The sequence below is a fragment of the Tribolium castaneum genome, chromosome 1, assembly GCF_031307605.1.
Source record: "Tribolium castaneum strain GA2 chromosome 1, icTriCast1.1, whole genome shotgun sequence".
Taxonomy (NCBI): domain Eukaryota; kingdom Metazoa; phylum Arthropoda; class Insecta; order Coleoptera; family Tenebrionidae; genus Tribolium; species Tribolium castaneum.
In genome coordinates, this window is record NC_087394.1 from 20,356,670 (window position 1) to 20,380,590 (window position 23,921).

Sequence of the window (23,921 nt, forward strand, 5' to 3'; positions counted from 1 at the left end):
ACGAAATTTCTATAAGGTCTACGTGGGGAATCTGCCTTGGACAATTGGTCATCTTGAACTGAAGAACTACTTCAACAAATACGGTCAAGTCGCCGTTGCTAACGTAATCTTTGATAAAGATACAGGCCTGTCACGGAATTACGGATTTGTTTTTTACCGTAATAAGGACGAATTTGATAAGGCGTTAAACACTGAAGGACACAAATTAGAAGGCAACACGCTGAAAGTCTTTCCCGCGAATCAAACACAGTCAGATCAATAGTCATGGCAACTTCTTTAGATAGTTTTAACGACCTCAAAGAACTAGGGATCGATTGCGAAGATAGCGATTCTTTAACAGACGCATTTAACAAAGCTGCTAATCACCTACCAAATCTTTTACCCAATGTAGATAATCACACTCTTTTATCTTTGTACGGTTACTATAAACAAGGTTCGCAAGGACCATGCAATACACCTAAGCCAAGTTGGTTTGACATGAAAGCTAAATCCAAATGGGAAGCGTGGAGTAAACTAGGAGACATGCCTCAAAATAAAGCCAAACAGATTTACATCGAAACTATAAAAACTTTAGACCCGACTTTTAACGTTCCGGAAAAGGAAAGTTGGGTTTCTGTTTCCGTACCGCAAAATTTAGAAGGATTCAAAGAAGCTAAGGAGAAAACTGTTGCTGATTTTGTCAAAGAGGAAAATTACTTGGAAGTTGCTAAACTATTGGAGTCACCATCAATAGCAAAGGATTTGATAAACAAGCTTGATGAAGAAGGATTGGGTTTGATTCATTGGGCTGCAGATAGAGGATCGGTTGATATTTTAGAACTTCTGTTCAAGTGCGGTGCCAATGTCGACCTTCAAGATTCCGACGGGCAAACTGCTTTACACTACGCTTCGAGTTGTGGCCATTTGGAATGTATTAAAATACTTTTAACTTGTAATGCAAGACGGGATATCGTCGATGGAGAAGGTTTGAGTCCAGAGGATGTAGCTTGTGATGACGCTGTTAAAGAATTGTTAGTCAATTTTAAGTAGTCTTTGTTATAATAAATATCTAGCTAAATAAATTTGGAGTTTTATTTATTACAAGACCAGAATTTCTGCATTACATTACTTGAATCAACGCTGGAGTTGGGTGAGTGTCAGGAATATCTACAAAAAGAAACGAATTAAGACGATCAGTAAATGGGAACTACGGAGGACTAAAACTAGGAGGCGAATAGATATTTCATTCAAGTTACTGTACCAAAAAAATTTAACCGATGAAGTAAGGGCCTGAGCGTTCCAGCTTAGATCGTTTAAAAGAATTAAATTTCTATCAAAATGTAGTCCACTCGTCATCGGTCTCTTTAACCTAACCAACGTAAAAAAATAAAATGATGACATTAATTTAATACTAGGTAACGAAAATATAGAGCGTATAACTCCTATTCAGTTCATATTCCGGGAGCAAGCTACACAAATTCAACATGGCCGTCCGGGCTCGACTGGACACGATTATAAAAACTGATTCTTATGTAAAATTTCCTGTGGAATTCGAGTCTGTAAGTCGCTTTTTGATTTGGAATTTCGGTCATTATGAAAAAAACGTTTTTCTGAAAATTTTTGAGAAACTAAAATTACGCAAATATTGTATTTACATCGTCATATTTTCCTTCTAAATAAAGCTAAAAACTTGGGGGTTGTTTTTGGATAATTTGGAGCTAATTGGCGAAATTGACCTGATTTTGGGTTCGGATTGTTTTTACGAACCTTCTGTTTTCGAGGACTCGACTGCACACGATTACTAAAAACTGATTCTTATATAAAATTTCCTGCGGAATTCGAGTCTGTAAGTCGCTTTTTGATGGAATTTCGGTCATTATGAAAAAGACGTTTTTCTGAAAATTTTTCAAAAACTAAAATTGCGCAAATTTTCCTTCTAAATAAAGCTAAAAATTTCAGTTTTTGCACTGGATTTCCCAATACATGTAGATTTCAACATATATGAACAAGCTTTAGATTTTACAAAAAAAGTAAGAAAATCTACAGTTTTCATGTAACGTGAAATTTTCGAGATGGTAGAATTTTTTTTATTTTAAAAGGTAGACTCCTACATAATCGGGATAAAATGATGCCAATAGTTCCAATAAGTTTTTGGTGCAAGAATCATTTCGATATCTGTAATACACAGCAAGTTATGGCAATTTAAAGTTACTGTAATATGCGCGCGAGTTGGAGATCGCGGCGTTTGTAGTGACTACAGGACCACTGGACCAAGTTCGCTAGGTCAAGCGTGGTGCAGTGTCATTAGCAGTGTGAGGAAATTTTATGGGCGAAGGTTAGTGCATGGGCGCGCGCTTGCAGTCAGATAAACCTTTAAATCGAAATGTGGAACAGCTTGCATTGTTGATATAAGTTAGGAATGAGTATTAAAAAATGTTTAGACAAAGAATTCTTTGTTTCAACCCTCGCGAAGGGGCTAAAAAGACGTTTTAGCTAAAAATTTGCAAACACCTAAAATTGGACACATTTTGCGTTTACATACTAATATCTTCCTTCTGGATGAAGCTAGAAACTCCGTTTTTTTTGCAAACAAATTTTCAATAAATGCAGATTTATACGTAGTTTAACAAGGTTGAGTTTTGATAAAGGGAAACCAAAAAAATTACATTTTCTTGTAACGTTGCATAATTGTGTAGTGAAATTTTCGAGATGCGAGAAAGTTTTTTAATTTAAAAGATATACTCCCACATAATCGAGACGAAATAAAGCTAATACTTGAAATAAATTTTTGGTGCAAGAATCATTTCGTTATCTGTAAGACTCACCAAGTTATTGCAATTTAAAATTACTGCAAAATGCGCCTGAGGTGAAACCGAACCGTATTTTCCTCTGAAGCGTGTTCATCGCTTTTGATAACATTTCGAGAGCTAAAAATCGTAATTCGTAAATAATTAAAAAATAATTAATGTCACTTATCTATTAATATTTTACCTTTACTTTTAACCGCCCTAACTCTCTGTTAATTTTAATAATATCTAAAAAGTCAAAAGAACATTTTTATCTCATGTACTTATTTAAAAAGCATAAAAGTGACCCAGTAGAACTAAATTACGAAATTGTAATTCATTTCAAAGTATTCTTTGGTGTGACATTAATATTTTTTAATTATTTACTATTTTTAGCCCTTGAAATGATTTCAACCACACCACGTTTCAAAGGGAAATACGCTGCGATTTCACCTCGAGCACATTTTGTAGATAACTAAATAATCCTTTTTTAAAGTCCTTTTTAAAAAATATACAAATCGTAACGTTTCTAACGAATTAACCGGTAACATTAATTGTATAAACCCCTAGTAAACTACGCCAATGCACGCGCTATAACGGACCATTTCATTGATAAATATGAACATCGCAAGAGCGCTACGACGAGTCAGCTGATCGGTTGTGGCCTCATGGCCAGTGGCCACCCCATGAAATTTCCTCGCACTAGTCATTAGACTTCTCTTAGTTTTTATTTAAAATTTTTTCAATTATAAACATTTCAAGGGCCAAAAATCGGGTAAATAATAAAATCATCAATGATTTTTCATGTCAATACGCTTTATTTACGAATTAAATCCCTTGCAATTGTTTAAAATTAGGCATTTTATTTCTAATTCATAATTTTCTTAACTTTTTTGTCGTTTTTTTAAATATGTGTTTTTATAATTCTAGAATGAGTTAAATTACTCAAAAATGAAATCACGTAAGTGCTTTTAAATAATGAGTAATAAAGTTTCTTCGTTCGATCCCTTTTGTGAATACGTGAAATAGGATTATTATTAAAAAAATTTCAATTTGCCATCATCCTATAACTGATTTGTTAATAAGAAAAAGAATGCAATTGCAGGGCTTCGTTTTATAGACAACATCTTTAAATTGGTAAGGTGCTAAACTTAAAAGGTCAAAAAACAAATGACAAAAATGTGTAATTTTAACTAATTTTAGTTAGTAAATAAACTATTCTTTGACGTGAAAATTATTAATTATTTTATTATTTATCGTTTTTTTACCTTTGAAATGTTTGTAATTGAAAAAAAAAGACTAAAAACTAAGAGAAGTCGGACGACACAGCGCTACATTTGACCTGGCGCGCTTGGTTCAGTGGTCCTGTAATCACTACAAAGGGAGATATGCCGCGATTTCCACCTCGCGCGCCTATTGCAGTAATTTAAATTGCAATAGCTTAGTAAGTATTACAGATATCAAAATGATTCTTGCACCAAAAATTTGTTTGAACTTTTGGTATCATTTCATCTCGCATATGTAGGGGTGTATCTTTTAAAATAAAAAAAATCTCCCATCTTCAATATTCCACTATACAAATATGACACATTACAAGAAAATTGTAATTTTCTTACTTTTCTTTTGTAAAAAGTTAAGCGTGTTTATATGCGTTAGAATCCACATATATTGGGGAATCTATTGCAAAAAAAAGTAATTTTCTAGCTTTATTTAGAAGGAAAATATGACGATGTAAACACGAAATTTGTGAAAATTTAGTTTTTCAAAAAATTTTAGAAAAACGTCTTTTTTATAATGAAGGCAATTCCAGATCAAAAAGCGACCTACAGATTCGAATTCAGCTGGAAATTCTACATAAGAATCAGTTTTCAGCAATCGTGTGCAATCAAGTCCGGACCAACTTCTTAAATGCGACTTTTATGATGCCTGCCCCCGGACTAATAGTAGAATTTTGTAACAGGCCATTTGAATTTTTTGGAGTGAAATGAAACACTAATTTAGGGTTTCTGGTGTGTTTTCTTAGCTCAAAATGTGTTGCTGAAATAAAAAATCGATGAAAAACTTTTTGGTGTTTTTGAAATTGGTAAATATCTATATTATTTTGTGGTCAATTTTAAATGCATATTTCATTTCTGAATGAATTACCTTTGTAGCCATTTCATTTTAATGGACGGGACACGTTGCACAATTTTTTAGATTTCATTTTCAGTTTTTACGAACAGTATTCAGTACAAGCGAATTTTTCTTTATAGGAACTTAGTACCATCCAAATTGTTTGCAACCTACAATTAGTGTCACATTTTTAAAGTTTGAAACACAAGCAAAAAAAAAACACAAATTGATTACGGACGGGACACAAAAAAGAACTTACATTTTTATCGTTGAACAATCGTTATAAAATCCTGTTAATTTAAAAGGCACTAATTCCAACAACTATTTTTGAAGTAAAAGGTGAACTTTTTGAAACCATATAATCGAAGAATACGGCAGTGTGCAATGATTTCTGATTAATTCACTTTATGTTTACACATGACGAACGAGACAAAAAAAAACCTTGTGTGTGAAAATTAATCTAAAAAATTATTCAGACAAGTTTTAATTACTAAAGGAAATTAAAAATTCTTAATTTCAATGAACAATGAAGAAATAACAATGAAAAAATAAGAACAACATTTTATGTTTGCGGTAACGGACGAAACAGCAAAAGATATAAAGATAAAAAAATAAGAATACTGATCAATTTACTTACTGATTTACATTTTCTAAACAACCAGAAACTAGAAAAATGCTCTTCAAAAAACATTCAACAGTTGTAGTACGTCAGCATTTTATGTTTGTTACAAGGCAGTGGAGGTAAATTTTAGAATCCAATAAATTACTTCAATTTTAATGATTATCCTCTCTCAATTGTGTATTTTGAAACAAACTTAACATTACTAAAATCATTTTAAAATTTCCGTGACAGATTGCATTTTTCCTGGAATGGCTGTTTGTTTTCTGTAAAAAAATTAAACAAAATTTTTAATCGGACGGGAAAACAAACAATTAAAAATGAAAGTCGAGCTGTCCAAGAGTTTTTTCTTAAATGTTTGAGAAGATAAGAAAATACGTATGCATTCTATTCCACAAGTTGTACGAAAATGGTGTATTTAGTTTTAATAGCCGAATTTCTTAGACTAAAAGAATAGGATTTCTCTAATACTCGTTGTGTTAGAATCCACATTTATTGAGGAATCTTTTGCAAAAAAAATAGGTTTCTAGCTTTATCCAGAAGGAAGATACGACGATGTAAATTTAAAATTTGACCAATTTTAAGTTTTTCAAAAATTTCCATAGAAACAAAAACAGAAATTCGAACTTTGGATTCGATTTGAAGTCAGCAAAAAAAGTTGTTATATAAATCTGTTTAAAAAAACGTGTGTCCTCCTACGCGAACGAAAAACTAAATATTATTGCGCGTTACTACTAATGGATTCTGTTGACGTACAATACATAAAATAATTAACACAAAATTCTTTTCTTCACAGAAACTAAATTTGTACTCTATTACACTCCAAAAATAAAAATGATGATTAAAAATCGATAAAAAAAAATAGATAAAACACAATAAGGGAAATTGCTCTACGTCGGAAGTATTGCAGAAAATTGTATTGCTCTCATTTGGAGAATTACAGGCGATAGTAGGTATATAAGTATCTTCTTTTTTACGGTTTCTTACACATTTTTGTATTTTTATAATTGTATTCCACGTGGGCAAATGTTTCATATTATTCATTACAGAATATTTCGAAGATTACATTAATTATTAATATTAATTTTTTGTTTAAATGTTAAAATGTTGTATCTGTAGGAACAATTCGTTCACTGGCGACAATAGTGGCACATCACAAAAACCAACATCGTTTAAAAATTGTTTAGAAAGTTAAGAAAAACATTTTTCAAAATTTGAATTCACTTCAGTGGCCAATAAATAATAAATTGAATGTTAAGATTTGTAATACTTAGCATACAGTCTTTCTATCTAAAGTAGTGCAAAATGTTTGATTTCATGTGTATTTTCAAAAAAAGATTTTTGAGTTGTGTCATTACTGTTGCCGGTAAACGAAATAGCTGCGTGCTCAGATTTACGAAAAAATGAGTTTGCTCAACTTATCATTATAGGCCGCCACCTAATAGTTTAGTCCCCTGAATCGTAATACAACAGACCTGTTCCAAGCTAGCTTGTCCCAGAAAATAATCTTCAATGTTGAGTCTACTCCTGGCACTTTCGAGAATTCCAAACATTCTAGACCAACTTTCATTATGATCGATTATGTAATAAGTAGCCAATTCTTGATGTTTTTCTTGCTGCACTATCCCCGGAAAATTCTCAGCCACAAATTTGTCGATTTTAGTAAAATTATAAATCGTTTCGCTGCTTTCTTCCCGCTTTACTTTAATAGTGAGAGTAAATCCAGCCGCAAATTTATTTTTCAAATGTTGAACAGAACCCAAACACTTGAAGTCTCCGTTTACCATAATGGCCAATCTTGTGCACAGAGCTTCACATTCTTCCATACTGTGGGACGTAAGTAAGATACATTTTCCATTATCCCGGACTGTGCAAAGGGCATTCCACAAGTTTCTTTTAGTCACAGGATCCATACCTATGCAGATTCAATTAATGATTATTCAATTTTTGGCTAAATGTACCAGCAGTGGGCTCGTCCAAGCAAATAACAGGAGGATCTCCTATTAGAGATATTGCAGTGCTCAATTTCCTTTTATTACCTCCACTTAGTAGCTTTATAGTTTTATTTAAATGCTGATAAAAATCAAAGTCTCGCGCCAATTTCTCTGCTACGTATGTGCATTCATCCAGTGGAACACCCCTTATGAGAGCAAATATAATTAGGGTTTCCTTTGCTGTCAAGTTAGTTAGCAGTGCATCGAACTGTGGACAGTACCCAATGACCTTTTGCACATCTTTGAGATTAGTTTTGGCGCTAAAGCCGTGAATCCAAACATCACCAAATGTAATTTTCGTGTCGCCTGTTATCATTTTGAAAGTTGTAGTTTTACCAGCACCGTTTATCCCCAAAAGCCCAAAACACTCGTACTGTTTTACCCCAAGACATAAACCATTGACCGCTAGGAAGGTTCTATAATATTTCGTCAAGTCTTTCAACAACAGATCGTATTCTTTGAGCAATTTTGATTCGGGGCTATTTCGAATCTTAATTTTTTCGTCCAAGACGTCTTGGTCTTCGTATGGCACCTTTAGAAATGTTCTAATGCCATAATTACGAAAACATCTCATTTTCGCTACGATCTTGTATTCACATAAAATTACAAATATAAATAACATTATTCCTGTTAGGAGTGAATAGGTGATGTTACGGCCGATTCCCGGTTTTTCCCACTTGAAAAAACTTTCAACTTTTTCTACAAAAGCAGACTCATTTGGAATTAAAAAAAAAATACTTACCCAGTCAAATCAGTGTAAAAAATTCCTAGAGAGTTGGAGTTTTTTTTAAAAGCTTCTTTTACACTTGGGTAGACATATCAAAAGTCCCAAAGGATGGAGGGCGAGCTCGAGTAGAGGAAAAGGGTTAAAGCAGTTTTTTTTGGTTTTTTGCTTATATCTCGGAAACTATTACTCATATCACTTTTTCTCTTCTTACCAAAATTAAAGCTACAAAACGGTTATATGCATTTTTCTTGTAGGATTAACCATAAGCGAGTAATAGGGCTGGAAAGAAATAATCATTTAAAAAAATGTGTTTTAAAAGAGAAGGTCTTGTGATTTGAAAAACTGACAATAAACTGAATTTATTGGGTCTAACACTTCATTAGAGAAGAAAGGGGAGACATGGGGGTTACAGAAGTCTTCAGAGTCGTCTTTAGACGCTGCATTTTCGTCTTCGTCTCAAACATTGAAAATTGAATTACAGTCTTGTTCAGTAAAATATTAATAAATAGATGATTTATTATACATGTTTTAAATAAATCTTATAATAAACTGTATGCAATAGATAGTTCATTCTATCATATCTTCTGGGTCATCTTCAGATGCTGAATTGTGGTCCTCAACTGAAGAGCCCGTGGGAAGAAAGTATTTTTCTCCCTTATTTCCCACTCTAAGCTTAGGGGGAGACGCTTTACACACACTATTTCCATATAAATACTTATGATATACTAATGTTTAGTTATACAGTATCATGTAGACACCAAACTTCAAAAGCTAGTAGTTCGCTTATGGTTAGTCCTACAACAAAAATATAAGGACCATTTTGTAGGAAATTTAATCAACTTTAATTTTGGTAAGAATATAAAAATTGATAGGGGTGACCGGTTTCGAGATTTAAGCAAAAAAACAAAAAAGACAGCTTTAACACCCTCCCCCTCCTCAAGCTCGCTCCCCACCTTCGGGGACTTTTGATATACCGGGTGGTCAAAAATCGGCGCACAAACTCAATGGTGTGTGGTAGAGAATTGCTTACATTTAAAGGTAAAAATAGAAAAATAGTAAAAAAATTCTTTGTATTAAATTTATTGATAAATAACGAAGTAAATGAAATGTGGCAACGTTGTCTAACAGTCGTGATCTCAATAGAATTTGATCAACAATAGAAATAAATTATTTTTGAACGGTTTCCTAGGAAATAGTTCCAAGAGGTGGCACATCTACAAACTGTGATTTTTTTGATGACTTTATTTTTTTTTAATTAAAAAAACTGCCAAGTTCTGATAGTAAAATTAAAAATAATTATTCATCGTTTTGTTGGGGAACGATTACTTGGTGTGAAACATAAAAACATTAAAGAATAACAAAAACTGAAGAAGTTAACAAAATAAGTTTATAGTTACAGATTTTTTAAAATACGACTTTAGGAATTTTTTCAAGATTTTTCCCGTAATCTACACATACTTCTCAACAACATACCACTGAGTTGGTGAGCCAGTTTTTGTGCGCACCTGTATGTTTAATCAAATGTAAAGGATGCTTTAAAAAATTCCAACTCTAGGTATTTTTTCCACAGATCGCCTTATTTTTGTCTAAGTTGACTGGGCTAACTTACCACAACAATAGTGTGATAAACTAGCTGAATAGTTATGACACGCCAAATCCCAACATTTATCACGGGTCGTATTCGCTACATATTCCATACAATTGGTAACAAGAAAATTGCACATTTTTGAAGTTGCAAATGTAATGTACGTGTCTCTGATACCAGTGGCTAAGGAGTAATGGGGGATCAAAAGGAAGCACCAATGGAGAGCATCTGCTACATATTTTAAGAATAAACCCGGTGTTAGTAGAATTTGCACCACCAAGAAGGCAGTAACACCTGAACTTGTTTGTTTAGTTGACTGCAGAAATGTATTGATTCTTACCAAAACACACGTTAAAAAGTGTCATTCGAGTGAATCCAGTTGATGGTACTTCAAAATAGTACGATGCAAAGTACATCATTGGCAACATCGCAAAACCAAAGTAAAACAAGAGGAAGGAGAGCCTACCTGTTACTATGGTAAAAGAATCAATCTTCGAAGCTGTTGCTTTCTTACCTAATTCATCGACATTACTGAACCCTTCTTCCCCAAAACACAACAAAGTGATGATGACTGCTAGTATAGTTACAGCAAAAGTCGTCAAATCACACAGGAATGAAGTCGTCCAGAAAATGTAACCTTTTACGCCCGACAAAAATTGCAGATGTTTGGCTTTACAAACCCGTTCTTTTACGTAAAACAAAATGTAGAACGACGAAACGAAAGACATGCTGAAGCCTATATTGAACGCAACCTGGAAACCCATACTGTTGCCTTTGAGCAACCGATCGACCTTGGTGTTCATTGTAAAAGGCAGTGGGTGATTTGCGAAGACAATGCTGTGATTCGGGCCCATGATCACTTGATACATGGAGTTAAGCACAAGTCCGAAAGACAAAGCAGGTGTGTGATACGGATTATTGTTGAACCAGGCTGTTAAAACAGGACTTTTGTTCCGATCATATGCAAAAGAGGCACCAACAATGTACTTTTTCTTCACAATGGCTGGAATTGTTCTTGACTGCAAAAAATAGCAACGATTCTTGTCAACCAACTCACCAAATTCAGTATTGCTGTGCTAAGATCGGTCACAGATTTGACCTCAAAACCCTCCAAATTCTTAAAATAATTTTGACTAAACTGGTTCTTGAAATGATCCTCTACAAGAAATATCGGATTTTTGTAGGAATGTGGAGTGAGAAGCAATTTGGGTAAATCTTCAAATTTATTCTTGTTTAAATTCCGACTAACAACTATGGCAATTATCAGAAAAGCCACCGGGATGATTATTTGAACGAGTTGTAGTAACCACGTTCGCATAAAAGTTAAAGTTTTTTTCATTAACATAGCGATGAACTGATTTCGAATCAGTTCCAGACCAGTCGAAAGTGTTATGTTTTTTGGCGAAACTGAAACAGTTATTTTTAACTAAAAATGGTTGCAGTTTCCATGATCGTACTCCTTCCCTGCAGCCCCATCGTTTTAGTTGAAGAAATATTTTTACATAAATCATTGCCACTTGGATCAGCTCCGACTCTAAAATAGATACAATATCACTACGTCCTACAGTGTATCTACAGGGTGACCCAAGGGTGCGTAATCTGTCCATAACTTTTTTGCTATTTGAAATATTGCCATGCCGTTTTTATTATCCGATAGACCGATTTAAAATTCACAAACTAAAAATGTTTTTATTATACACAGGATGTTATATACACTATGGTTAACCAAAGTTATATCTTTTTGAATATAACATTCTACATATTTTTGCATAATTGGATTCTACGCAAACAAATAATATACAGGGTGTATCAAAAATACGTGTGTTAATTTTACTACGAAATAAAACTCATCAAATACAACAACTTTTCTATATAAAGTTTTGCAAAATTCTTATTTATAATTTTTACTGTTTTCCCCCCTTCTTTTGTGCAAAGGAGCCGGTCAATGTTTAATAATTAGTTTGTATTCATAGTTTGTATTCAAATTGTCCATTTCTATCACAACGAAAATAGTTCGGCTCTTCTATTTTTGTACCCATAGGCAGGTACTCATTTCAGTATGTTATCTTTTTCCAAATTTTAAGTAAATTGCTAATTTTTTATTGAAAAGTTACAAATGGAAAAGATGTTTTATTTGTTGAGCTCTGTTACCTGTTAAAATTAAGACACGTATTTCTGATACACCCTGTATTGCTGACGTTTCTCAAAAATTTCGTAGTCGACCAGTTTATTGGAAAGGTAATAAAGCTAGTAAAACATGCAACCTACCAACAATTATGAGGAATAACCTGGGTGGTTTAAAGACTGATTGGTCGAATTAAAACGTTCTTTTCTTGAATACCGTTCATGATAGAGAATTTTGTCATTAGGATTATTTATTCATCTTTTTACATTGTTGTAACAATTGTAACTATATTAATTATACTAGAAATAACTTATCCGGGGTTTATCTGACTATTATAAAATTGACTTTTAATCATTAATTAATTTTGCTCATCAAGAATGAATAATAAAATAAATAAAAAAAATATTTTTTTAACACTTTAAGAAATAGTTCAAATTTATTATACAAACCGCATATCATTAGAAACTTAAGAAAAATGCTATCGATACGTGTAAAAACATACATGCTGTTTCATTTCAAAAGAATGAGTTATTCAACTTGCTGCGTTTTTGCACAGCCTGTACATTATCTGCGTGTTTCAAGTAAAAGTCGACTATTGCTAAAACTACGGGGTATTCTGAATTTTTCTGTTGGAAATTTGTCGGAAAATATTCATAGGCGACTTCGGAGTGATTTTTCAAATGTTGGTCTTTTTTTCTAATAACTTTTTTCAAAACGTTTTAGTTTTTGAGTTAAAATTATTTTAAAATCTTATAAAATTTTCTTACCGTTGGTTCCGACTATTATTTATTATTACCTTTCTTTTTTGGAGCATTTCATAAAAGGCTCGTCAATTTGTAAGGGGGGGGGGAATGTTTTAAAAAATGCGATTTTAAAAAAATGTTACATAGAAAAAGTGTTTGTCTTAATGAGTTCTACACTGGTTAAAATTAATGTAGATACTTACCTATTTTGCTTACATCCTGTATAGGGTGTTTTATTAAAAAATAAAACTTTGGTTTACTACCCTGTATATAACACTCTGTGTATAATAAAATATTTTTAGCTTCTGGACCTAAAGGTCAATCTATCGGATAATAAAAACGGTATGGCAATATTTCAAATAATAAAAAAGTTATAGACCGATTACGCACGTCTACGTCCCCCTGTATTTTCTAGAGAGTTACTTCAAAAATACATCCTCTAAAGTCGTTAGAGATATTCCGTAGCTGCGAATGCCTAAATTTTCTGTATTTATTTCTAAATCATAGAGCAGATTTTCGAAATACGCGACATAATTTTCTTTCAACAAATAACTGAGTTCGGAGCCTACATTTCCATGTATCTACAAAATTTCATGAACAAAAACCTTTCCAAACGAGTTGCAATACTTGAATGTCTGGAATGTATTTTTTCAAAAGTTCGGTGATTTTTTTCGGGTTGCAGTTTGGAAGCTTTTCTAGTATCAAGTGATAGCCAGCACCATATTTCTTCTTTAGGAAAAAGCTTGTACCACAACATTTCAATTCTCCATTTGCCATGATTGCGATCCTGTCCCCCAACAAATCAGCTTCGTCCATGTAGTGCGTTGTTAATAGTATACTCCTTTCATTCTTTTGAACTTGAAGCAAGTCCCATAGTGCTCTTCTGGAGGAAGGATCCATTCCAGCTGTTGGTTCATCGAGAAGAACAATTTTCGATCCACCACACAGTGCAATAGCGACGCAGAGTTTGCGTTTCATGCCTCCCGACAAGGTTGTGGATTTTTTATTGATTTTTGGTTGCAGTTCCAAAAGATTGACATACTTCCCAATTTCTTTCTCGATCTCGACGCTACTGAGACCTTTGAGTTTACAGAAGAAATACAAATGTTCCTTTACTGTCAACTCATCGAAAAGTATATTGTGCTGAGGGCAGAGTCCTATATTGGCTCTGATATTTTTCATGTTCGTTTGAATATCACGTCCTAAGATCATTGCTATTCCACTCGTCGGTGGAATGATTCCTATTAACATTGACATTGTTGTGGTCTTTCCAGCGCCATTATGACCAAGTAACACCGTGATTTGATTGCCATAAATGGTTAGTGTGAGGTTGTTTACGGCTGTTTTTTTACCGAAAACTTTTCGCAAGTTTCTGATCTCTATTTTTGGATTTAAATTTTCATTTTTCTCGAAAAATTCTTCATCTTGTTTCGAGTCGTCAAAAGGGTGAACATGAGCACCTTTTGGATAACCGCACCAATACGAACAAGTCAATGGGAAATACCACGGTTGTGGTGTCCCAAAATCGCCAGGAAAAACAGCCTCGATATACAGAGCGATAAATAAATAAATCAAGGTATCGATAGCCAACATGACCAATATCAGTCCAAGAGTGAGAGAATCGTCCTGAGTGATCGGTTGCCACATGTTGTGCCACTGGATTCCTTCAGTGGTACTTTCAAACATCAAGAAGAGTTGAAATCCGTAAGCCATTGCCGTGTTAGATCCCAAACTTACTAACATTTTAGTCGATAAACTTAGTTGTTCGTATTGTGACTGAAGGAATAAATATGGGGCGTAAGAAAGAAACCACAACAGCCCAGCAACGGTGGCAGCAGTGTTAGCTTTCGAGAAAAAAACACTGACCGAAAAACAAAAAGTGATGGTCGCACAAACGTAAAACAACAAAAACAGAAATAAGATTATGGGATTAGAATAAGTGAAGATGCAAAATGTTGTTTGCGGATACCACGAAATTGTTAGCAATGCGGTCATGAAACTTATTGAAATCAAAAGAAATAGAAAACACTTTGTGAACCAAGCAGTCCAGTGTATCCAGTTTGACAAACCCATTATCTTCATTACTTCCTTCAATTGCTTCTCTTTTTCGACAGTAATTACCTTTACTGTGTTAATGCATGTGTAGACGAAACTTAGCATTATGAGAATACCGATGAAGCTGATCAAAGCTGGTAATAAGGGATCTTCTCTCCAAGCAGCATGTGGGAATCTTTGCAAGAGAATAACTGGATTTTGGATATTTAAAGCTGTTTCTCGTTGAAGTAGCGAGTAAACTTCATTTTGTGTAAGGAGAAGGAAGTAGGTTATTAGTATTTGTAGAGCCAAAAACCCCTCCAAATGATAACCTAAACTTAGTCGTTATGGAATGTTTGGGTAATATTAAGGAAGTTACTTGGGGTAGCACCACTGTTTTTCTCCGGTTCTCTGGGTCCTGGACTTTGGAAAACGGGGTACAACAAGTTTGTTTTCCAATCGTGAATTTGAAACAGTTTGTTTAATTTGTCAACTATAGATTCAGACTCATTGTGGGAATTATTTACAGAAACATTTGTTCCTTGTTTTTGATTTTTGAAAAGATAACCACCAACACTGCGCAATTCACCTGGAAAACTAAGTTTTGAAATGAAAGTAGTTAGTTGAAATTTACATAAAGTACCGTATCGAAATTTGCAATTTTTGCGGAAGTTCCGTTTGGTTATACAAGTTGTCGTCGAACTGGATCCCAGCTAAGGTCTTACGACCTTCGTCGGTGAGAAAGTGGGCTTCTAAAAGTTTGGCGTTTTTGTAGCCTTTAATGTTTCGGAAAGTTGTTTTTAAAAAACCCATTGCTTGGTCTATAATTTTGTGTGGAGATGGTGAATATACTATACTTAGATTTTCAAGGTATGACTGCACTGTTTGATTTTTGACCTTCTTTTGGGCAAAAAATTCTGCGGGGATTGGATGGAAAGGCTGGTATTCGCGTGTTGGGTTGTCCACCGGTTCTACTAAACTTCTGAGCATAACTAGAAGAATCGAGAAAATGATAGGTGCAGTTATTTCGATCGTGGTTTGTAGAGGTCTTCGATACTGCAGTTTCCAATTTTTCCACATTAGTAAAAGGAACGTATTAAATTTTTTCCCCATTGTTGTGTAAAGCGACAGTCAATGTTTTGCACTTCTGATGTGGTTAGAAGAGCAAATCACATTTTTGATTTTCGAGTTTTTTCTGTGTAGTGACGTTGTCAATTTTTAATTTCAGTCCGTTTTAGTCAGTGAAATCGTCGTCTGCGTTGATTGACAGTAATATAAAGTCCATAATAAAGTCTGTCCTAGTCTTTCCACTAGCCCAAAATCGTAAGGAAACTCTAATTCTTGAAATTTAAAAATTTACGTAAAATTAATGTCACAGTTGTTGACATAATTGACAAAATGTTGATCTTATGCACAAATAATCCATTTTTTCAGACTTATTTCAGACTTTATATTCGATTATTAAAATACCAAGTCTCCGAAATTGTTAAGTTCCAAACCGTGAACAAGTTGAGAACGATGAAATTACCTACTTTAAATCAGTTTCCAAAAATTCAAAAGCAGAAAAAAGAATGTACGTACCAGCTCAGGATTTACTCTGTAATTTAAGACAAGTTTGAGCTAACGAGCAATAAATGGTACCTAATGGATCTATATCCTTGCTGCTGAATTCTAAAACGATTACTCGTTTCTGATCAATCATTTTGTCACTTCGATTAATTCGGAAAGTAAGGCGTTAGGAAAGCTTGAGATCCAAGACCAGTTTGTTTTAATTTTTGTTTACGAATCGATTTAAAAGTAGGTGCTACTCAATAATTCTGATATATAAATAAACTGTATAAATAAAACTGTTGACTATGCTTTTAAAATTTTGGAAACTTTGGGCATACCTAAAATTACCAAGTCAAAATTTCGGTGAGAAAATTGGTAGAGCAGCTTTCCCTAGAAATATCCTTAACAAGTTAAGGTTATGTTGCAGTGACTTATTCTCTTACTTTATGTTTTATGCTGTGGTCTGTGGTTTTTATGTGATTTCTATATACGAATATGTACCATGAAAGCGTTATCGAATAACTCGGAACATACATCACTACCTATCTACAGTGCTACTATGTTGATGCAAGTAAGTACACTAATGTAATGTAATGTAAATGTATTGTAAATATTCATATTGCTAACAATATGAATATTTTGCTATGGCTCTTCAAAAGCCCAGACCTTAACCCCATAGAAAAAGGGCTTAATAGTAAAAAAATGGGTAGACCATTTCATTCCTCAAAATCGTCAAGATTTACTAAATTCCATAAGAGACGGGTGGTATAACTTAACGCTAGTTTATTGTCAAAGCTCAAAGCTTAATTTCTTCAGTGCCTCGACGTCTGCATTTGATGTGACAGGCTAAAAGGTTCCTTGTCATTTTTGCAAAGAAATATTTTTTTTATTAATAATGTAAGGAGATCACATTAGGGGGTTATTGTTTATAAGAATTGGTATAATTTGTTTCCGAGAATGAAGCTGGTTATCGTCATCCAGTAAGTGTAATTTTAACTTTGCATGAAACAAAATATCTTTGCTATAAACTTTACTGCTTTCTTGTCAAGCAGCCGGAAGGAATCACGAAAGCATTTTAGCCGTGAGAAAGTGGCCTACGACGTGGCCAAGCTGAGGGTAAAAATGGCACCTAACGGTTGGTCATCTGACCAAGCTGATTAAAAGGGGCTGCAGTATTCGATCATTTGAAGATTCGGTCTTCAGACGTTTAGTCGGTACTACCAAGTAGTACTTTGAGTGCCAATGTGTCTTAAAAAATATAAGTTTTGATTTGTTTTTGACTTGCTGTTCCACCAATATGATGACGTACGCTTTCTTTTGGTTATTGTGCCTCTCCATGAATAAGTTTTTTGTCTTTATGTTATGGTTAAATAATTGATTATAAAAGTAAAATGATGATTTTCTGTACTGTTTAGGATCCTCGTTGAAAATGATAAAGAGCTTTTAAAATTGTTTCAGAATGGCCATTATAAAATATTGTTGTCAAAATGTATCTCTTTGTGTCTAAATTGTAATAATTGAGATTTTTGGTTATTTTGAATAAGCCCTAAAAATTGATGTAAAATGTAAAAGTATTGTATTTTGGATCTGTTCAGAGAGTTTAATCATTTTATTTAAGTTTTCTTATATTTTGGGTATCAACGTATTTTTGTACATTTTATCTTATTTCACTAAATTAAATTAGTTTGGAAACTATTGAAATTTTTAATGATTGCACATTCTTTCTCTCCTGAAATTGGTTGTGCTCACAAATGATGGCTGGGGATCTTACGCACAAACAAATTTAATCGCGCTGTTGGCAGGACACCGCTCGACCAAAGGAAGTTAATTCTCATTAATTTATAATTTAACATCAAAAACTCAAACACCCGCCAGATTGGTTGTAGAAAGAAACGGGGCTACAACTAAATAATATCTGTTTCAATATAAAGTATAAGAGTAACGCACACAGAATTTTTACAAGGTGAATTTGAAGGTTGTACATTTTATTTTAAGGGGTGATAGTGAGCTCAAAATAAGTTAAAAAAACTCAACTTGACTTATCCGAATATTTATAGTTTCTGAAATATAGAGAATGCAACGGTGGTGTTAGAGGGTATGGTGCTCCAACTCCCTTCATTTGTTTTAAACTGGAACGAACTGACGAGGTCGGGAACCATTTCATACAATGGCCATTAGATAGCGCTTTTTGAATTTGATTTAAAGGTATCCTTATTACCGATCACATTTTGAACTTCAAAAATGCTCAGATTTGATTTCAGTGACAGTAGCATTTTGGCAGATAAGATTCAATTTACTGAAAAAGGTAAGATAGTGATACTATTACCGGTCTTTAACTGAGTGACGGGCACATCAAACTGATATTTTGTGATGGTTTGTGTTTTCAGTGGTACTTGTGTATGTAAATTTTTTGCAAAAAGTGGCTCCCAAAGACAACTTCACACAATTACATACCTAAGAGACTCACACCCAACTGTAATTAATTAAAAGACTGATTTTGCTAATTGTGTTTTATACTTCTCATCTGTAGTTTTGATTAAAAATATTAATAACTTTATTAATTACTCTCATTTCTTATGTTATGCGGAATTTCAGTTAAAATCATTGAAACAAGGCTGGTTCCTACATCCAAATGGGTTTGATTACAAAGATTACTCGATGGATTGATGCTTTTTTTACACAACTGCAAATAGTACATAGTTCAAAATCATTTTGTCTATGGTGTTAAGCGATATAATTACCTTGTTGTTTTTGGCGTTGCTGTTTTCTAACACTTTCGAAAACTCAAATGCAACTACCGTTTGTACAGACATCAATCACCTTATAATGCGTTCACAGTTGTTTTCGGGCCTCTGATATGAATTTATTTATGTTTATGATAGCTGATGTCTCTACTCAAAAGATTATTGTAGTGAAACCATTTTACTGCTAAATAAATCAATTTCCCTTTAAAGACCATACTTGTGATTCATTAACTAAATAACTATCTACGAACCTGGCACAGGTTCGTAGATAGCCGTAAACACCGTAAACAGCCTTAGACCACAGAATTTAATATGATGTGTCATTATGACGTAAATTTGAAAAATAGTCAAAAATTTGTAGAACAGCTCCATCTGCTGAACAATGTTCAAAAAAGTTCCCGACCTTGCCATGTTGCTAGCATTGCGTTCAGTTGACATTTTTATATGGGGAATTAAAGGGAGTTGTGATACCATATATCATACATCATCAATGCAACCTTCATTTTAGCGTCTAAAAATTTGTCAAAAAATGCAATGTAAACGGAGTTTGCGTTCTTTGAGTACTTTATTTTCAAGCTTACATGACTATTAGTCGGTGGTATTTGAGACAATTAAATTTGGTAGTATTTTCAACAAAAAATTTATAACAAAATTTCTACCTTTTTTGTATTTTTTTTATGTGAGGACATTTTTTCTGTGACAGGTTTTCCCAATTTTAGCTCAATTTATTTAGTACAATGTAATACGATTTGAACTCAGAGATCACATTTCTTTACAATTTTACTATATCTCAGATAAAAATTCAGGGATACCAAATTTGATATTTTCATCTTGGCAGAGCAGTTTTGTATAATCTTACTTACTTTTAGAGATAATACATTATTTTTATTATTTCTAATCGTTTGTTTGTGAATTTTACCCAGGAAAACTGAAAATTATATAAAAATTAAAATAAAATTTAAAAAATCATGCAAGTGATAATGTAATATTTTTAATTTTTCAAATAAAAAAAATAAATTGTTGTAAAAGTGCACGTCATAAATGAATGTAGAGAACAGGCATCTATTTCATACGAAGGTTGCCAAATAGTGACTCTTATTGAAGAAGGATTCTCTCATGAGGAATCTGGTCAAAGAATGGATGTGCAACAATCCAGTAGTCACTACAATTTGGCTACGTTATAGGAAGAATGGTAGCTTCCGTAGTAGACCAAGAAATGTTAGAAAACAAAATTCAACAAATGCAGAAGACCGATTTTTACGCATTACCTTAAAAGAAAGGTTTTTATTTTGCAAAAAATTTAAAAAATGATCTTCAGCATGCTACAGGTATCATAATTAGCTTAAATACCCTAAAGGGAAGGTCATGTAAGCTGGACTAAAACCATATCTCTCTGACACTGGTCCTGTTTTAACGGTAGCTTACAGAGGAGCTCGACAAGAATTTGCTCGAATACAGTTTGACATTTGGAGGCACATGTTTTTTAGAGATGACTCCAGAATGTGTTTTTAAACCAATAATTGTCTTCTAATGACATGGAGAAGGCTAGATGAATGTTTTTTTTAGTGTGCCATTTGAAAAATAAACCAATTTTGTGGCGGCTCTGTTATGGTATGGCGAGGTATACCTTTTGAGGACCGCAAAAAACTTGCACTTCTTTGCAGAAGTTCAATGGCTATCTTAAGATTAGAGATAAATCCATAATTTCCATTCGCAAACTAAGTCATTTTAATGCATGATAACGCTGGACCAAACGTTGGAAATATTATGACAGGAGAGCTTACCGCAAGAGGGATTAATGTTATAGTGTGACCACTTAAAAGTCTAAATCTCAGACCGATTAAGCACATCTGAGACAACCCAGAAATAAAAACTACAGTCTATGAAAATCCTCGGAGGACTTTACAAGAAGTCTTTTGCAGATTGCAAGAAATTTAGTCTACAGAACAAATAGAGGAAATTGTTACTTCAGTTCAGAGTATGTGCACAAATGAGAGCATGTATTATCAAGAGGTTTATTAGAATTGTTTTTAGTTAATTTTTGTTAAAAAAACATCAATGAAATTACAAGTTCTACGCCCATTTTGGAAAAATTAGATTGAGTATGAGTGAATAGGTTCTTAAAAAACTATTTTATGTTAGTGCCAAACAAAATACTTCCTCATTCAAACATACTTTTCAAAAAATATTGAATTTTAGTTAATATCCCTTAATTAATTCATTAAATAATCTAGAAGAAATGAAGCTATTATTGGGAACTATTGTTCCCAACCTTTTTCATCTTACGAACCCCTTCTAACATTCGACAATAATTGGTGAACCCCTTGTGCAACTTTAAAAAGACAATAAAATTTGACAGGACATTTATTTTCTTTGTTGCACATTTTGAACCGAATGAATGTTAATGAATACGAATTTAAAAAAAAACGAGTAATTTGATACCTGTTTTTTACTTTTTTAATTTTAAAATTAGGAACAGATTGCAGTAAATACTTTTTTAAGAGATGTTCTTTAAACACACATGTATTAAATAGTTTTAACGTTGCCACCATAGCCAATTTATTCGGAAGAATTTAAGTAAAAGAAGTTGGTTTCAGTGTTTGATTTATTTTGAAAAAATGTCATTAATGTTGGCAAAAAAAATCTATATGAAAATGTAGATACGGAAACACAAAAACATAATCAAATTCCGTATCAGATGACAGTTTTTGATGTAAATATGCTTACTTAACACTACAATTTCCTATTTTTAACAAGAAAGTAACGAAAATGCAAAATAATCATGTCAGACAGAAAACAATTAAATGATACAAAGGAATAAAAAAGTGCCATTGTATTTTATTAAGTATCAAGAACGGTAAGAAGATTTTACCGATCGAAGACAACTCCAATTATTGTCTGAGATCGGTAATGCTTATTAACGTTAGTGATGCTTACGACATTTTTTTATAGATTTCTTAAATAATTTCAAAATAATTATCACAACAGCAGGTTATGTTTACCGGTTGCTACATTCAAGGCGGCGACCACGATATAGAGACAGACAGGTAAACCAACTCGCTATTATAATTGATTCTAACGCTGGAGCAAGTTGATAGATGGCAGCACGGTAGACTGGGACTGTCACAATTTCACAAATTTTCTTTGTTTTTTATAAAAAAATGATGCGAAATTAAAAAATGTTATCTCAGCACCCAAGTTAGTCATCTTGTAACAACTTCTGCTTTTTTCGCGCTGAAATAATAATATTTTCTGAATAGTTCTAAACTTCGGTTCGATGCATTTTCGGCCGCGAAAGACATCGAAACATTGCAGTCAGAATAAATGCTTTCCAGAAAAAAAACTCCACTACCATTCGGTGCGGGCATCCTTCAGGTATTAATTGTTCTTCATAAATGTCGTATTTTTAACAACGTGATGCGTGTATCTTTTTTCTTGTAAACATTGTGACAGTCCCAGTCTACGCTGGTGCCATCTGTCAGATAAAATAAAAGCTCCAACTTGCTCCACATTTTGGTTTGCGCCCGACAATGGAAAATAAGGGAAGTTGGTTCACCAGGACTATCTATACATGGTGGCGGCGACAAAATTATTATCCGTTCACGATTGTTTTAAATTCTCAGCAGGCGTAGATATATTTCTGTTAGGTTGGCCTCAGGTCCTGTCAGGTACTGTTTTTATGACGTTGTCTTGTCAAAAATTCGCTGTGTTGTCAGTTCTACTGCTTATTAATTTAAAATGTCGAAAATAATTTACTGTTGATAAGAAAGTGTGTATCAAAAGATGCTTTGAAGGATGCAAGAAAGACAGACCCGACTTTTTTAACTAATGATAATGAGTAGAATAACAATAAAAACGTATTCAATTATTTATTCAAAAAACGAAGCAAACTGACAACAGTCCTGGTTGTCATCAGTTATAACTTATAACCCAAAATAAATTTTTTATGACAACTCACAGTACTGCCAAATAAAATGTCAGATTTTCATAGATAGTCCGAATTTAAAACAATCGTGAACAGTGTATACTTACCGAGTCCTTGGACGTAGCAACTAGTAAACACCATGTACTGTCTTGGAAACAGGCGTAGTAAACAATCAAATAGAGCTCAATCGTGCAAAAAACTGTAAACATTTGTGTAATAACTTGAGTCTCAGGACGAATCGTTTATCCGAAGTTGTTCGTACATCGGCCAGTTGTAGACTGGTCCTCGTCACTTGGCGCGCATGCGCCGTTCCCGTACTACAATTCGGATAAGGCAAGTTGAGATATTTTTACTTGTTTTGAGCTCTACTGTCACCCCCTAAAATATATGAACAACCTTCAAATTCACCTTGTATTTGTGTTGCCAAATTTTTCAAAAAAGTCCTCGAACAGGTCGATTTTTTTGTATATGCTACATTTTGGTAAAAGCATTCTCTAACACACTGTAGCGATTTTATGGTCTTTCAGGGTATTTAACTTTTTGGGTCGTTTAGGTACCTTAATAAATCCGTCACAGGAACTTATGAGAAGATGTTTCTTACCAGGTCCGTATTTGAAAAAATATTCCTGAAAAGAAACTTTTACGTCTCTAAAAACTAAAGCATTATAATCCTTAGTCAAAGTTATTTATTAACATTATTTACCATCACCAATGAAAATATTTTTGGACCATTGTAGTGGACTCTTGGCAATAAAATTGCTTTTGTTTTAACTTGAAATTGTCAATTGTTAATTCGTAAAAATCTATGAATTGGTTTACAGAACATTTTAGGTGCAATCAAATTTTAATTCTAGATTAACTTGACATTTGTCAATGAATTTTAAATGGCAACTTAATTCGAATTTTGTTAATCTTAATTTTGCCCTATGAGTTGTAGCTGATTCTATTGGAAAAATTAAAAATGACTCAGCACGGAGAATTTTCGCCCTTTAATTGA

The 23,921-nt window shown here is 33.3% G+C and overlaps 2 protein-coding genes across 3 annotated transcripts; one reads left to right on the forward strand and one right to left on the reverse strand.

The window, feature by feature from the left end:
• Positions 1-264: 264 nt before the first annotated feature.
• On the forward strand, positions 265-1,061 carry LOC659124 (acyl-CoA-binding domain-containing protein 6). The gene has a single exon (XM_965456.5). The coding sequence runs from the start codon at positions 265-267 to the stop codon at positions 1,027-1,029; it is 765 nt and encodes a 254-aa protein (XP_970549.1). The 3' UTR covers positions 1,030-1,061.
• Positions 1,054-23,772, reverse strand: LOC659203 (phospholipid-transporting ATPase ABCA3). 2 transcript variants are annotated; one of them, XM_015984874.2, is made up of 14 exons: positions 23,628-23,772; positions 23,482-23,572; positions 15,348-15,696; positions 15,084-15,301; positions 13,298-15,036; positions 13,094-13,251; positions 11,260-11,336; positions 10,860-11,209; positions 10,317-10,821; positions 10,143-10,268; positions 9,827-10,096; positions 7,458-8,189; positions 6,972-7,411; positions 1,054-1,146 (listed from the first exon to the last, which is right to left on the reverse strand). In XM_015984874.2, exons 3-14 carry the CDS (start codon positions 15,692-15,694, stop codon positions 1,114-1,116), a joined length of 4,995 nt encoding a protein of 1,664 aa, XP_015840360.1. In that variant the 5' UTR covers positions 15,695-15,696; positions 23,482-23,572; positions 23,628-23,772; the 3' UTR covers positions 1,054-1,113. The 2 variants fall into 2 exon arrangements, with proteins under 2 accessions (XP_015840360.1, XP_008199128.2); XM_008200906.3 differs by lacking the exons at positions 23,482-23,572; positions 23,628-23,772 and having other exon boundaries at positions 15,348-16,446.
• Positions 23,773-23,921: the final 149 nt, after the last annotated feature.

Bases quoted from the DNA above. Each gene is read 5' to 3' on its own strand.
- LOC659203 (XM_008200906.3), bottom strand. From the start codon at position 15,817: ATGGGGAAAAAATTTAATACGTTCCTTTTACTAATGTGGAAAAATTGG. The intron at 11,337-13,093 runs GTAACTCTCTAG...TATCTATTTTAG, and splicing joins TTAGAGGATGTATTTTTGAA to AGTCGGAGCTGATCCAAGTG. The intron at 7,412-7,457 runs GTACATTTAGCC...GAATCTGCATAG, and splicing joins CTTGGACGAGCCCACTGCTG to GTATGGATCCTGTGACTAAA.
- LOC659124 (XM_965456.5), top strand. From the start codon at position 265: ATGGCAACTTCTTTAGATAGTTTTAACGACCTCAAAGAACTAGGGATC.